Raw genomic sequence first — 17,508 nt, 5'->3', positions numbered from 1 at the left:
ATCCCCAACTGCCCCCTCTGCCGGCCTGGTCGCCAACTGTCCCCCTGCTGGCCTGGTCGCCCCCAACTGTCTCCCAGTCGGCCTGGTCACCCCACACAGCCTGCTGTTCAGTCATCAGGTCGTCCCTCACTAACCCCCCTGTCGCCTGGTCGTCCCACACAGCCTGCTGTTCAGTCATTTGGTCGTCCCTCACTAACCCCCCTGCCAGCCTGGTCGCCCCACGCAGCCTACTGTTCGGTCGTCCATCCAGTTGTTTCGGTCGTGACGGCCCCTTGCTTTTTATATATTAGGATTGGAATTTGCTTGTGATACTGTTAGGCATTCAAAATGATTTATCTTGAATTCCAATTTGTTGTTTCTTATAAAGACTAAAAAAATGAACATGTAAATGTACTCAGTGGCTGGTTTCCCTATAGAGTTTATGCAATTTATTTTCCCTTCTTATTGCTCCCTATTGTCTAGAACAAACATGTGTCAGTTTTACAATCCAAAAAGACAAATAGTTTTTAATGCTTCAAATACAATCAACTATATTTTTCAATTGGACAGCTTCCATTGGTGAAATGTCTTGAATGACTTAGGAATGCTCACCATATCTCAATTGAAAAGCAGATGAGTGAACATGCAGAATATCATAGAAAAACATCTAGTAAGGAACACACCAAAACTTTAACAATGGTAATCACTGAGTGGATTTTCTCCTCTCTTTTACACTATTCTGTATTTGCCAAACTTTTTACAACAAACATATTTAACACTATTTTGAAACATGACAATAAATCTCATTTTAAAAATCTCGCAAACAAAAACAACTAATAATGTTTTACCTATGACTGTTAAGAAATCCAGGTGAAACCCTATTAAGAAAACTCTAATTCCAGAAGACAGGTTCAAAAGGACCTCTCTGCCTTTGCCAAATACACTCATTAACTCTTAGTTCTTGAAACAATTCTATGAAATAGAATTCCCTATTTTATAAATAAGGAGAACAAGGATTATCCCTCTAGGGAGGGAGTAGGGAAGCAAACCCAGGACTCTGATTCTGAAGTCTTGTGCTCTTAAATCCGACATGGCATTTTGGCCATAGTGCAAAACATCGATTCAATGTAACCTTCAAACCAAGGTCAAGTGGCAAGTTCTGCTAAAATAAAGGCAGAAGGAAAAGTATATACACAAGTGAACATAGCTGTAACTTTCGCCCATTTATTTAGTTGAATGATCAGTGTAATTCCCACAAACAAATGATAAATTTTGTTTTCTAGCTATTTCATAAGGGAATTATCTTCAAGTTAGTAAAGATGTACTGAATATCTACTATGTATTAATGAACCCATATTAATGAAATATGGGTTCTTATCAAGTGGCTTAAAGAATGATATAAAAAATAAGGCAAAATAGCTATTAAAAACGTGCAATTCATCATGGCACTGGTTCTTAAACTTTAGCACCCTTCAGAATCTTGTAAAAACTGTTTGCTGGGCCCCATGCCCAGTTTTTGACTCAATAGGTCAACAATAGGGCCCAAGAATTTACAATCCTAACAAGCTTCCAGGTGATAATGAAAGGATACTGCAGTTGTCAAGGGACCACACTTTGAGAACTATTATGCATGGAAACACAGAGAAGGGAGCCAATCCCACGGATATTAGGAAAGATCTTACAGCTGATTTGGCATGTTTACTACAAACCAATGAGCTAAAACAAATGGAAAGAGTGTTTTATGCTAAGGGAGTAAATGAAACAACAACAAAAAACAAGGTATGAATGTATGCAGATGTCCACGATGGTGAAATATTATGTGTGGGAGAAAGGGGGAGGTACCACAGAGGAGGTGCAGAGTGAACATAAACCTGAGAGATATTTATGTTGGAATTACATCAGAGGGAAATTTAAATGCTATACTAAGGACTTGAAATTTACTATGCCGAGCAGTGGTACTCCTAGCATCAGTGTGACAAAGGGATTGTTTGAGGGACACTATCAACTAAAAAATCTTATGCTTCTACTTAACTCCTTCATCCGTGTCTGCTTTCAAGGTAGTCAAGCTGAATCCCAAATAGTGCGAAAGAAAAAAATGGTGCTTCAGTGGAAAAATATGAATTATTTAATGGGTACCCCTCCTTCCAGTGTCTGATTTAGATTCTATGGAAGATACGTTACACCTCTGTAAGGTATAGATAACTGGTAGCACTGCAAAATAATTCTTGTCTACAGACATGTGTATTCTGTTCCGTCTGGTGGAGGTTCAAATGTCTTCCCTCCTCTCCCTTGAAAAAGCCAGTTTGCACATTCATTTAATTATTCTTGATCTATAATATGTCTTATAACATGTGACTGGCACCCTCATGACTTAAAGAAAATCTTTAATACATGCTTATTTTTAAATCTGTACATCATGACTACTTTTTTTTTTTCAGGAAGTCATCTTTTAACATTTCCCAGCCTACCCTGAAATCATCATATGTGGCCTAATATTAATCTTAAAAACTGGAAGTTTCCACTAATAGATAGAAATACTCATCATAGTTCTGTTCTTCATTTGCAGCTCAATTTAACAAATGCACAAAATTAAGTATGAATAAAGGAAATAGGGTTGCCTTAATCACTGTTAGGCATCAAAAAAATCAAAGTAAAGAAAATCAACTTGGAAGTTTAGAGCTACATTCTTTATTTTATCCTCAATTTTTAGTCTGGGGCCCATTTCCATCAAATAATATTTTAAAATTTTAGTTTCTTTCCTTTGTTCAACCCTACTAGCCCTCAAAGAACATATAGGATGATAAGTTGGATCTAAGATACTGAGATTCACTACAGCAAACCTATGGCAGAGTTTCTGAACCTCAGCACTACTGATATACTGGACCAGATCATTCTCTGTTGTCAGGTATTGTTCTGTGCATTGTAAGGTGTTCAACAGTATCCCTAAACTCAACCACTTGTAGCCCTTCAAAAATGTTCCAGACACTGCCAAATGACCCATGAGGGATAAAATCATTCTTGTTTGAGAATCACTGATCTATAGGAAATAATTACTTCAGAGTTGAGAAGTACTAATTTGATGGAAGTATGATGTATGGAATGGAAACAGAGCAGAAAAAGGGCAGCATGAACAAATATTAGTAAATAAGTGAACATGAGACAAAGGTTAATAGTAAATATGAAACATGAAGATGACCAGAATTAGAGCAGTGATAGACAAACCCACTTTTTAAACCCAGGTGCACAGAACTGAATTAACCATAATCTTTAGTTTGTGACATTCAAATTGCTGGTTCATGTCTATGCATGGCCTGCTGTTATTAATCTATAATAATAAAAGGGTAATATGCTAATTAGACCGAACGTCCTTCCAGGCGTCATTCCGACATCCTTCCGGACAAAGCCAGGGCTGGAGGGAAGCAGCCTGGGTCCCAGGTGCCTGCCAGTGGCCGCAGCAAAGCCCAGGTCCTGGGTGCTGGAGGGAGGCCAGTGCCGGCAGCCGGGGGAAGGCAGGCCTACTCTTGCACAAATTTTCATGCATCAGGCCTCTAGTTCTTAATATAATAAGCATCTACAAACATGGCACACAGAAAAAAAGCACAGACCTTGACTTTAATTTACATCTAAATGATTATCTCTACCAACTTTTGCCTTCCTTCTCTTCCTCTTCCTTCCCTTTTTATAGTTTGTTTTAAAAAATATGTTTTACTGATTATAGAGCGGAAGGAAGAATAGAGAAATAGAAAGATCGATGAGAGAGAAACATCTATGAGCCGCTTCGAGCACGCCCCCTACTGGGAATAAGCCTGCAACCCAGGCATGTGCCCCAACCAGGAACAGAACCAGTGACCTCCTGGTTCATGGGTCTGTCTCAACCACTGAGCCACACTAACTGGGCCCCTTTTTTATTACACCTTTATGTATTCCTCACAAGTTTATTATGTATGCATGTATATGTTTATACATGATGTACTTACATAAATGCAAGTACACATACACACTTGAGTTAACTTTATAAAAAGCTATCATACTGTATATAATCTCTTGCAACTCACATTTTTTACTTAATATTGCATTACAAGGTTTCTTCTGGACTGGCCAGGTGGCTCGGTTGGAGTGTTGTTCCATGCATCAAAAGGGTACATACCTAGGTTGTGGGTTTGATCCCCCATCGCGGTGAGTATGGAAGGCAACCAACTGATGTTTCACTCTCACATTGCTGTTCCTCTTTCCTGCCTTCCTGTCTCCTCTCTCTTCCTCTTTCCCTCTTTCTCTAAAAATTAATAAAAGCATATCCTTGGGTGAAGATTAAAAAACACACACATTTGCCCAGCTGGTGTGGCTCAGAGGTTGAAAGTCGACCCAGGAACCAAGAGGTCACTGGTTTAATTTCCAGTCAGGGCACACGCCCAGCTTGTGGGCTCGATCCCCAGTAGGGGATGTGCAGGAGGCAGCCAATCAATGATTCTCTCTCATCATTGATGTTTCTATCTCTCTGGCTCTTCCTTCCTCTCTCTCTCTAAAAATCAATAAAGAAAAAAAAACACCCACATTGTTCTGTACTGCTGCATGTCAGCATACTTTCTTCATTTTAACTGCTGTATAATATTCTACTGTCTGACACTATCTCAGTTAATTCATTCCTTGTCCTTCAAATGGGCATTTGAATTAATCAAGGTTTCTGCTACTGTGAGCAGCAATGTTATGGATACTTTATACATTTTCTGGTTGAAAATGTATAGAGGTGTTCCTATATCTAGGAGCAGAATAGCTGGATCTTAAGTGACAGATATTCAACTTTCGTTTCCCAAAGTGGTAACAAGTTTACCATTACACTACCAATAGCAATGTACTGAAGAACCTATGGATTCAAATCCTCATACTTTACCTGATCAGACTTCAAAACGGTATTTTATTTCTATTTACCTAATCATCAGTGACGTTTGGTATCTGTTCTTATATTTTTCAGTCATGAATTTCTACTTTCTTGAATTGCCTATTCCCATCATTTGGTCATTTATTTTATTGGATTATTTAGGCTCTTACTGATTTGTGTGTTCTTTATATTCTTTGTCAATTGTGTAATATACGTTCTTCCAAGGCTGTTTTTTTATTGTTGTTGTTAATCCTCTCTAGAGGATATTTCTTCCACTGATTTTAGGGAGAGTGGAAAGGAGGAGGGAGAAACACTGATGTGAAAGCCACATCAATCAGTTGCCTCCTGCACATACCCCAACTGGCATGGGGAACCTGAAACCCTTGGAGTTGATTTTTTTATGAGATTTGAGGTAATCCAATTTTATCTTTTACCATGAGACAACCATTTTTGCCTTCCTTTCCCCACTTATATGTCACCACTATCATAGAATGGGCCTGGGCTCTCCCTAGTCTGTTTCATTAATCAATTTGTCAAACCCAGTGCCATTACCATATTGTTGTTACCACAGTGGCAAACTAAGCTTCCCCTCCCCCAATACACCCAGATTCCTAATCATAATCTTCAAAGTGTCTTGGCCCTTTTCTCTTTGATGAATGTTATCATATGGTATGAAAAGCTCTATTATGCTGTAATATAATAGACAGATAGATAGATGATAGATAGATAGATAGATAGATAGATAGATAGATAGATAGATAAATATCAACTTTGATTAGAATTTGGAACTTTCAACACCTACTCTCCCTTCAAAGTCCAGAGAGGGAGAACGGGGTTGGAGATTGAGTTATTACCAATAGCCAAAGATTTAACCAATCATTCACACAAAATAAAATTCTCTTTAAAAACTCCTAAATAGCAAGATTCAGAGAGCTTACAAATTGGTGAATACACTGAAGTGCTGGAAGAATGGCACACTCAGAGAGGGCATGGCAGTTCCCCACTCCACCTCTACAAATACCCTGCCCTATACATCTCTTCCACTCGGCTTGTTCTGAGGGGGGTGGTGAAAATGCCCCACATTTGTAGTTGGCCAGACAGAAGTGTAGGTAGCGTGGGTACCCCATTTCACCTGGAATGATCTTGTGGGACTGAGCCCTAACAATTAAATTGTTAGGACACAAATTAGATATCAGAAGTATTTTGAGTTTAAAAACCTCTTAAGCTTTTTTTTTAAAAAAAAATTACTGATTCTTTTTTATAGAGAGAGAAAGGGAGAGGGACAGAGATATAAGCATTGATGAGAGAAACATCGATCAGCTGCCTTCTACATGCCCCTTACCAGGGACTGAGCCTGCGACCTGGGCATGTGCCCTGACCAGGAATCTTGGTGCATGAGTTGACACTCAACACTGAGCCACACAGCCGGGCAAGTTTGTATTCTCTGACTGGTATTATATCCAATCTATGGATCACTTTAGAAAAATTGACATCTAAGTCATTTTGTATTCCTACTCATGAATAAAGCATTTCATAACTTGATTTATTTATCTTATTTAATACATCTTCATAAATCTCCCCCAATGAGAACTTACACATCTTTGATTGCATTTACTCATAGGAACTGATATTCTAAAATCCTTGCAAATAGCATTTTATCTTGTAGTTATATTTTGAAGTTAGTGGCTACAAGTCTATAGAAATGCAACTGACATGTATTAATCTTATATACAGCTATCTCCTAAACTCTATTATAATTTTCAAATTACATCTAATGCATCATCATATGATTTACATATGACTGGAGTCATAAAGACTGGAATAATCCTATTTATTTTTCTTTTTCCCTTTTACCCTCACTAGGGCCTCAAAGACAATGCTAAATAATTAAAGAAAATCCTTACCTGAACCACTTCAAAGGTTATGACAGGTAAGTTCCTTGCCCATCTAAACTGGAAAGATCAGTCTTAAGACATAACAGCTATGCCGAACCGGTTTGGCTCAGTGGATAGAGCCTCGGCCTGCGGACTCAAGGGTCCCGGGTTCGATTCTGGTCAAGGGCATGTACCTTGGTTGCGGGCACATCCCCACCGGGGGGCCTGCAGGAGGCAGCTGATCGATCTCTCTCATCGATGTTTCTAGCTCTCTATCCCTCTCCCTTCTCTGTAAAAAATCAATAAAATATATTAAAAAAAAAAAAAAAGACATAACAGCTAGATACATTCCTTTTAATTCTCTAGCAGTCAAGAAGACCCATAGTCAAGACTAAATCCTTGGTAACAACCAGGTATTTCAAGATTATCTCTGTGGCAAATGTATTCCTACTGTACTATTTGTAAAGTTTTTTTAAACCATACCATATTTAATCTTGCTATAAACAGAATACGCTACGGAAAGAGATTTTAATGGCTCCCTTAGAAAAACCTAGGTTTAAATCCTGACTCAGCCAGCCAATTACTAGCCACTGGTCTTAAAGGCAAGATACTGAACATGCCTGTCAACTTCAATTTTTCTCATATGTAAAATGGAGATTATAGCCCTGGCCAGTGTGGCTTAGTTGGTTGGGCGTCGTCCCGTGCACCAAAATGTTGCCAGTTCAATTTCCGATCAGGGCACATGCCCAGGTTGCAGGCTCAATCCCCGGTAGGGGGCATGCAGGAGGCAGCCGATCAATGTTATGCTCTCACACTGATGTGTTTCTCTCTCTCTCTCTCTCTCTCTCTCTCCCCCCCCTCCCCCTTGCTCTCTAAAAATCAATGCACTATTCAAAAAACATGTTTTAATGGAGATAATATTAGTATCTATGTCACAGCATTTTTATAAGAAAAAGCATTTAATCATCACACTGCCTAGCATACTGTAGTCTCAATAATAAACACCTTTCCCCTCTGCTTAAGAGCCTATACTTTATCAAATATCAAAAGACAATAATATACTAAAATATAGTAAGGTAAATCACCATGAATTCTAATTTTTTTTGTGAACTAGAATACTGTCACATGTAGAATCAATTTAAATAAACTAGATGATCTGTGATATGCTGGAATACTTCTTAAGTGGATTTGAAATAAATCCTATATAATAAAAGGCTAATATGCAAATCGACTTAAGGGCAGAACAATGGGTTGCTATGACGTGCACTGACCACCAGGGGGCAGACACTTAACGCAGGAACTGCCCTCTGGTGGTCAGTGCACTCCCACAGGGGGAGCACCACTTAGCCATCACAGCTGGCGAGCGCAGCAGTGGTGGCGGGAACCTCTCTTGCCTCTGCGACAGTGCTAAGGATGTCCGACTGATGGCTTAGGCCTGCTTCCTGAAGGCCTAAGCCATCAGTCGGACATCACCCGAGGGCTCCCGGACTGCAAGATGGCGCAGGCTGGGCTGAGGGACCCCCTCGACCACCCCCCCCACCAGTGCACAAATTTCGTGCATGGGGCCTCTAATATATTCATAAAATAGTAATTAGGTAGTAAGACATACAAACATGTAGGACTATATAAGAATTATAATATTCTTTAAAAGGAAGAATGAATCCACTCAAATTTTACCTGGCATATCTGCTTGATCAATTTGAGCCATTGTTATTAAATGTCTGTTAATGAGCTCCTAAAAAAAGAAAACAAATATATTTACATCTAAACAAAGCTTCTGAAATCTGGATTTCCTACTATAACTAAATAACACAAGTAATAAAATTTTTGGTATGTGTGGTTTTTAATATTGATATCATGAAATAACATTTCCAATAATGGCATAAAAATTCTAGTCCTAGATATACCTGCCCCTATTAAGGTTGAGTTCCAGTAACTATGCTATAACTCAAAGCATATAACTATATTGGTAGCTGAAAACTCAAGTTCTATGCTAAGCTTGTCAATAATTCACTCTATGAACATTATACAGGTACAACATACTTCTATGAAACAAAAATATTTTTGAGAATATAAGTGTAAAATGAAATTCAACATATCAAATAATACCTAGCTGTCTAACAAAAAGTTATTTTATAAAACCTACTTTATAGAAAGGATTGAGCTCTCTTAATGTGAGATTTATTTCTGGGTTATCCTACCTAGTCTGAACCTATAAATATTAGCCAAACATTGTCTCAAGGTTAGAAACAATTTAAATAATTTATTTATATATTTCTGAGAGACCTCTGAATGCACAGGATATGACGTGTAGAAGGTGGCTCATTTAAATAGCTATTCTATGTTTTACTCTATGAACATAATAATTAACTGGTTTTTTTATTGAAAAACAGCTTTCCTTAAATGTCACTTAGAACTCATAAATTCTAAATTCTCTCTATCTGGTTTAGTACAGCATATTTGATTAAATAACATGATTTGAAAACAGCTCTATTGTTTCTTCAGTTCTTTGCTAAAAGCACACTAGATATCAAGCATCCCTACTAGGAATTCTGAATGCGTACCTGTCGGAGCTCATCGGCCATGAAGAATGAAGGTGCATTTGCTTTTGGTTGCATATAAGCAACATGAGGTGCAGTTGGAGGATAAATATGATAGTTTGGAAAAACCTAAAAAGGTAGGGAGGAAGAAAATGTAACAATCAATTTTTCTCAATTGATAAGGTTTATTATCATTGTTTTGATAAAGTTTTCATCTTTAAATGACAGTGATAAATTGATATATTTTAAATCTTTAAATGATAGTGAATTAAACACCTCAGAGAATAACTTATCAGTATATTTTCTGAGTTCATTTAAAAAGTCACCTTATCTTATATAATAAAGAGCTAATATGCTAATTAGACTGAACAGCAGAATGACCATCCAGATGACCTTTCAGGCAACTGTCCGGATGATCTTCCAGGACCAAGCCGGGGCTGCGAGGGCCGACCAGGGCTTTTCGTGCATCAGGCCTCTAGTATATAATAATCAACTTGAAAACTCTAATGAGAAACATTTCTTCATATATGGTAAAATTTAGGCTCCAATGATAGGCAAAAGTAGCTCTTTGAATGAAATGTTACACAAGCATTTTGTACGTATTTTTAAAAGCAATTGGAAGAAAGGAAGGAAGCAGATATTAAAGGTGATAGGGCACAGTCAGATAATGAAGTAACACTGCCCTGGTGGCCCAAGGAACTGCCCTATTATGGGCTTTTTGTGGCCAACCTAAACTAAGTGTTACCTAAATACTTGTTAAACGCTTCAAACTGCAAAAGTAAAGAAGAACAATTTACTAACAGAAGGGTGCAACAGTGTACTTATATTCCAAGCAAACTACAACAAAGTTACTAAATCTGCTTTCAGGTTCCCCTCTTTCATTCTTCCAATTGTACTCTCCCCACCACCCTGCTTTTTTCTCTTTTTCCTCTGCCTCTCCTTCCCTTCACTGGTCCATGAAACAAAATCAATAGATATTCTAAAATTGCTTTTGCTTTATTCTTTCATTTTAAAAGTTGAAACAAACATTGTTGTCTCTTAAAAATTAATTCAGCTGATTTCTGTTCCTCTCAGATAATTATTGTTAGGGATCTCAACCAGGAAGTGATTTTGCAATACTTATAAGGTTTCCTTTAACCAGTATCTACAGAGAGAAAACTCCTTTTTTTCTGCCTTGGTTTTCTTACATCAGCTAGCATAGTTTGGCTTAACTACCTCAGGTTTACCATGAGCATATTTTTAAAAGTAGTTTGAAGGATATAAACAATAAAAATGTGCCATATATAATCTCTACAAAACCAAGTGAGACAGTTTTGTGACAAAAGAACCTCTTTATAAATTAAACTTCTTTCTACAAATACAATAATAAAATATAATAAAAATGTAAATAATTATAAAATATAATAAACCCCAAAAAGGTAAAACATTAATGGAATTCTTACTTGAAAGAACCAAGGAAAGTCTCTACTCTACCTCAATTATTTGACCTTCTGTTCGGCAAGCTGTTCTGTGATAATTTTTGAAAGATCTCTGACCAAAAACAAAACAAAATAAAAACTATTAGCTATTTCATTATTTCTTTAAAAAGCATTTTGCATGATTTACAAGTACTTCTATAAATGTTTCCACATTTATTTCTCATAAGATGGTTAGGTGTTATTATCCCAATGTACAACTGGGGAAACAATCTCAGTGGTACTAAGATTCAAGAGTCACAAAACAATGGCAGAAATGGGACTCTTATATATAAGTAACAAAAAATCTATTGTCTTTCTACTCAAATTGGGTTTTAGTAAAATGTTAAATTTAATCAAAACAGAGCATTAATTTAATATGTAGGATCAAAATCTGCCTGCTTACTAAATTCCAACTGTACTTTTCTTTTTTAATCCTCACCTGAGGGTATTTTTTTCTATTGATTTTCAGAGATTGTAGGAAGTGGGGAAGGGGGGAGAGGGGGGGAGTAGAGAGAGAGAGAGAGAGAGAGAGAGATGTGAGAGAGTACCATCGGTTGATTGTCTCCTGCATGCACCCCAACCAGGGCTAGGGATTGAACCTACAATCCAGGTATGTGTCCTTGACCAGGAATGGAAACGGAGACCCTCCAGTCAGTGTGTAGGCTGACGCTCTAACCAATTAGCATACTGGTCAGGGCTACTTTTCATCTAAGCTTCTCATCTATGAACATGTCAAATGTCAGTTTTCATATTTTAATGGAATTTGGCTTTTTTACTCATGAGCTCTTCATCGCTATTTTTTTTGGGGGGGGGGTAGGGGAAGGAAAAGGCTTGGGCATGCCCTCATGAGGGAGAGCATCACTACTTATTTTTCTATAGTTAAAAAAATAATTTTTGAACAGGAACAAAATAATGAAGTTAAAAGGTACAGTCTGCCCTGACTGGCATGGCTCAGTTGGTTGAGAGTCATCCCATGCACTGAGAGGTCACCAGTTCAATTTCCAGTCAGGGCACATGCCCAGGTTGTGGACTCAATTCTAGGTGTGGGTCCATTGCAGGAGGCAGCTTACGAATGTTTCTCTCTCTCATTGATGTTTCCCTCTCTCTTGTACTCCCTTCCTCTATCCCTAAAAAATCAATAAAAACCTATTTTTTAAAAAACTTAATTGGTCTCACAATGTAAAAGTGATCCTATTTCCCTTAATAACAACAACAAAAAAAGTACAATTTATGGAACATTACAATGCATTTTTTCTCCCCTCCCCCTCCTTCTACTGAGAGTCCTTTGTCAGTTCTTTCCTAGTCCATAATCAGGGCTCCCTAAGCCTCCCCAATCCTTAACTATGAATGACCCATAAAGGAGGCTTCTTTTCTCTGTGTCCTCCACTATCCAGAGGTCTAGCAATTAAATCGCTGCCTCACATAAGGCAAAAGTTCCATCATCAGTTTGCTTTCAATAAGTACTGATTTAAAAAATCATCTTTCTCTAGGTTCTTACGAGGGGTAAAACTACCTATAAACAAATGTCAGCAAACATCAACTCTAACTAACAGAAGTACTAGGTAACCCTATAAACAAAGCATGCCATAAACTACTAAACTAGAGCTTGAAAATAATCTAATTTTTAATTAAAACCAGATTTGTCCAAAACTAGAGTTCTTATAAATACAAAAACAGTTTACTTTGAAAAGATATTAGAATTACCATCTAAGTTAGAAAATTAAATACTTCTTCACATCAAAATAAAAACATGCAAGAGGAAACCTCCTCATGAATCTCATCAATTAGAAGGAACTATCACTTCCCTTTAATGCAGACATACCATTCCAGTCAAAGGGGCTGGAGCTGTGTCTGTATAGAAGTATGTCGTCCCGCCGACAGTTTCCTTTTGAATCAGCTGACCAGAGGACGGTGTCTGAGAAACAGGATTATTAACAGGTGTAGAGGCACTAGAAGGCACCATGTAATTTGCTGGATTTGGAGTGTGACTTCTTCTTCTGGGAGCAGGAGAAGTATGTGGAGTGATCTTGGGGGAATGAAGAGGGGAAGACCCAGCAGACAATGACATTCCTGAAGAAGAAAAAACATTTCTTAGGGAGCAAAAATTGGGTTTTCGAAGAAAAAACCTGGGAAATAAAATGCAAACATTCATTTGGAAGAAACATCATGTTCAGAAAATTCTTTAAGTGCAACGATAAAAGATGTAATTTTATCTTGTTTTGATTAGAGAAAGCTATGATTAAAGCAAATGTAAAGAAGTTTGCTTTCAAATATAGATATTTCCAAATAAATTAGGAATTTTATTGCAATAATAGTCTCCTCCATATCAAAGTTTACATGAGAAATTTCAACAGTAATTTAATAAATTTCACCAATAATTTAATAAATTAATTTAATGAAAAATGAGAACTGGGATGTTTTATAAAATTATGCCGTCTATAAAAACTTTTTTGTTAAAATGGATATTAACAACAGAAATAGCACATTCCCCTAAAATATTACAGTATTAAAAATAATCAAGCTATTTAATAAGATGTACTAGATTTCTTTTGGCCAAATATAATTAACAGAATAGCTGCTGTTTTGATTATGTCTTTTGTCTTTAACTCTAAATAGGCATACAGTAGAACTGAAATTTTCTGCAAATGCATACTTTTTTAAAATTAGACCGATTCACTATGTTCTAGGGAATGTTTTACCTAAACTCAACTAGTAAGAAATCATTATATGCAGAGCATCACTATTATGAATGAATCTATTGTGAAGAAATGGAAAGGACAATCGTCTTTACCCTTCAGATTTCAAGCTAGCTGAGAAAACAAGACCAGGTCACATGTAAAAGACATAAAATGACTTACAAAAACACTCAAATATAAATTAGTATACAGCAAACTACATGCATAAATGCAGATGGATGCAAATTAATGTAAACCAGATAAAGTTAAAGTCTTAATACAAGTGATCAGTGCTGAGCAGAGATTCAAAAGAGTTTCCTAGAGCCCGGCCAGCATGGTTCAGTGACTGAGCATCGACCAATGAACCAGGAGGTCACGGTTTGATTCCTGGTCAGGGCACATGCCCAGGTGGGGCATGCAGGAGGCAGCCAATCAATGATTCTCTCTCATCATTGATGTTTCTCTCTCTCCCCCTTTTCTTCCTCTCTAAAATCAATAAAAATGTATTTAAAAAAGAAAAAAAAAGTTTCTAAGGCTACAATATACTTCCTGAAAAAAAAAAAACTTATCCAGGAACTGTTTTCTGGCTCCTTGGGAAATTACTAAAATCTTTCACCTTTAAAGTAATGTGCATCTGCCCCACCTGTTTTGGATCAGTGGATAGAGTGTTGGCCTGCGCACTGAAAGTTCCCGGGTTCGATTACGGTCAAGGGCACGTGCCTGAGTTGCGGGATCGATTCCCAGAGTGGGTGTGCAGGAGGCAGCTGATCAATGATTCTATCTCATCATTGATGCTTCTATCTCTCTCTCCCTCTCCCTTCCTCTCTGAAATCAATAAAAATATATTTAAAGTAATGTACATCTCACAATTCAAAAACAAAAAAGTTACCAAAATGCCTCCAGTCACATAACTAGGATTAACAGGGATGTAAATTTTAATTTCTAAGAATTAGCAAGACACCAACACCGCTTTTTGAAAAAATGTAGGTGAATAAGTGTCTGGTGAGAACTGAGATAATTCTTATTTCATAACTGTTTCTCTACTTTGTGAGCAACTAAGTAGGTAGATAGGTCAGTTACAAGCACCACAGTACAAATCAGAACTGAGATAAAGTGAGGTTTTATTTGACCAAGGACTTATGCAAAGTCAACAGCAAAGCCTGGCCTTAAACCCAAGTCTCCACACTCTCAACTTAATACTCCTACTACTATAACACAATGTCTACTGCACTGACATTAAAATAGGCCAGAAATTCTCAAGTGGTCATTAAATGTATCTAAGAGAAACTTTAAAAATCTAAAACCCCGTTTAAAAATTAAAAAAAAAAATAAGGAAGTCAAGCTAATATATTAAGATATGTCTAATTTTTAAAAAAATTGTTCCAGAATTCTGTTTTTCTAACTTTATATTATACACTTAATTTCAGGTTAATCCATACAGCAAAAATTGGGAGGATCATTAAACTATTTTCAAAGGATAAATATCCCCACTTAATACAAAATACATTTCGATAGTTTTCCTAAAACTAGTCTCTAAGCCATTCCAAGACAAAGGACTAAGTTACCAAAGAAGAATAAACATACTACCTTTAAATTAAATAACAGCAACAAATATAGTTACCAATTCTTAAGCACTTTATATGTGTTGGGAACTAATAAAAGTGCTTCACGTGTATTAGTCTATTTCATCCTCACAACAACCCTGTGAAGTAAGTATATCACATTCACCTCACAGAAGTGGAAACTAACTTAAAAATATTTTTAAACTTATTGTAAGGATAAATATAGGTTATTAAACAAAAGAATCAATATTCAAACTCAGGTCTATTTGATTCCTAAGACTGTGCTCTTAGATAACATCCTCTATAGTTACTCAATTCCAATAAAAATTATGAACAATAAAATGGCAATAAGTACATATCTATCAACAACTGACTCTTATGTTTGGTAAATGTAACTACCTGAGCTATGTGGGGAGAGGAAGGTGTAGCATGGAGTAAAGGGACAGATTCTGACATTAAAGTGTGAGACAACAGTGGAATCTCTCTTTAAGATTAAATACCTAGAAATAGTTACCAAGAAAATCTGAGGCCAGTTAAGAAGGAAATTCATGTATAGTAGAATGTATAGGCTGTAGGTAACAAGCTTTCACTCAAAAAATTTTAATTTTTAAAAGCAAGGACCTACAACCAAGATTACACTATCCAGCAAAGCTATCACTTAATAACAAAGGACATATAAAGAGCTTCCCAGACAAGAAAAAGCTAAAGGATTTCATCAAAACCAAACCAGTATTTCATAGATTATTAAAAGGTATTCTTTAAGAAAAAGAAAAGATAAAAATATGAATAAAATGGCAATAAATACATAACTATCAACAATTTAATTTAAAATTCAAAATAAACTAACAAGCAGCAAAGAAGTAGACTAACAGATACAAAGATTTTAACAGTTGCCAGATGGGAAGGGGGTTGGAGAAATGGGTTAATAGGTGAAGGGATTTAGAAATACAAATAAGTAGTTAAAGAACAATCATGAGGGTGTAAAGTACAGCATAGAGAATATAGTCAATAATACTCTAATAACTATGTATGGTGTCAGATGGGTATGAGCTTTCTCGGGATGATCACTTAGTAAGTTTTAGAATGTCTAATCATGGGATATACACCTGAAACTAATATAATATTGTATAGAAAAATAAACAATAATCCTAAAAATTTTTAATTTTGTGGCTATTCTAACACAAAATTGCAAGACTGAAATTTGAGTTCATATATCTGAGCTGAAGCAGGCTGGAGTTAAATACATTCAAAACAAAACATGTAAAATAGTAAGTATCACTACCCACAAAGGTAACAGGAAATTTAAACTGTATAGGAAGCTAGAAATGAAATGAAATTTTACATTACAGAAAAATTAAATCTAGTCACAAAAGGCACAGCTTTGTACCACCAGAATACTTTACAAACATGTTAGGGAACTGAGTAAAATATGCATACATGTTCTTGGAGAAAGGTATTCGGTACTCTTAGAATAACATTTTGATGATGTCATATATAAAAATTGCACTATAATTTCTTAGTGAATATGCAAACTGAGATAGTTAAGTCACGTATGAAAAATTAATAGCTTTAAAACATTTTAAAAATTCTTCTAAGAAGTATGCAATTCAAATAAAAGCAAGGAACAATACAGAAATGTTCACTGGAGAAATTAACAAGAGTAATTAAAGAAAATGAGTTATAAAAATTTAAAGTCTAATTTATGGAGGCAAAAGTGTCAATGTTTTTGGATAACATGACTTTTGCCTATACCTGACACCCCCCCCCCGAAACAAACAACATAAAGCTTTATAAATGGCATAACCCATTACAGTAAATATTTATAATACTAATACAGGGTGGGACAAAAGTTCACAGTTGTGCATTAATGAAAGTTTATCCTTGTATTATTAATTATTTATTACTAGAGGCCTAGTGCAGGACGTTCGTGTACTCGGGGTGGGGTGGGGGGGGGGAATCCCTCAGCCCAGATTGCTTAAGGGTACAGGCCAGGCTGAGGGACCCCACCGATGCACAATTGGGGCCAGGGAGGGATGCAGGAGGTTGGCCAGCTGGGGAGGGATCATGGGAGGGCTCCAGGGCGTGCCGGTCCACCCAATCGGCCAGACTCCAGAAGTAGCTAACCTACCGGTCGGAGCGTCTGCCCCCTGGTGGTCAGTGCACGTAATAGTGACTGGTCGACCTGTTGACTGTCTGCCCCCTAGTGGTCAGTGCACATCATAGTGAGAAGTTGAGCGGCCTTATCATAGCATTAGCATATTATGCTTTGATTGGTTGAATGGCCGACCTGACAACTGGACACTTATCATATTAGGCTTTTATTATATAGGACTAGAGGCCCGGTGCATGAAATTCGTGCACTGGGGGATGGGGTTCCCTCAGCCAAGCCTGCCACTCAGTCTGGGAGCCCTCAGTGGATGTCCTACTGATGGCCACAGTCTGGCAGCAGAGGCTCGGTGCAGCCGTGTGTGTGTGTGTGTGTGTGTGTGTGTGTGTGTGTGTGTGTGTGTCTCTGGGGTGGGGCCCCGCCCCCCACCGCCCCACA

The 17,508-nt window shown here is 37.1% G+C and overlaps 1 protein-coding gene across 6 annotated transcripts in view; it reads right to left on the bottom strand.

The window, feature by feature from the left end:
- The window catches only part of PAN3 (PAN3 poly(A) specific ribonuclease subunit), a 154,974-nt gene that overhangs the window by 36,391 nt on the left and 101,075 nt on the right, over positions 1–17,508 (bottom strand). For 4 of the 6 annotated variants that reach the window (XM_014548556.1, XM_014548552.1, XM_014548555.1 and 1 more), the window contains 4 exons: positions 12,549–12,796; positions 10,743–10,799; positions 9,294–9,398; positions 8,407–8,464 (listed from right to left, as the gene is read on the bottom strand). In XM_014548556.1, coding sequence (XP_014404042.1) covers positions 8,407–8,464; positions 9,294–9,398; positions 10,743–10,799; positions 12,549–12,794 — 466 coding nt within the window. In that variant the 5' untranslated portion in view covers positions 12,795–12,796. The remainder of the gene's footprint in view (positions 1–8,406; positions 8,465–9,293; positions 9,399–10,742; positions 10,800–12,548; positions 12,797–17,508) is intronic. The other 2 variants (XM_014548557.1, XM_014548553.1) reach the window with 1 other exon arrangement.

The sequence above is a fragment of the Myotis brandtii genome, unplaced genomic scaffold (genome assembly GCF_000412655.1).
Source record: "Myotis brandtii unplaced genomic scaffold, ASM41265v1 scaffold513, whole genome shotgun sequence".
Taxonomy (NCBI): Eukaryota; Metazoa; Chordata; class Mammalia; order Chiroptera; family Vespertilionidae; genus Myotis; species Myotis brandtii.
The sequence above is the reverse complement of the archived record's forward strand: the minus strand, read 5'-3'. Positions and strand labels throughout refer to the sequence as shown.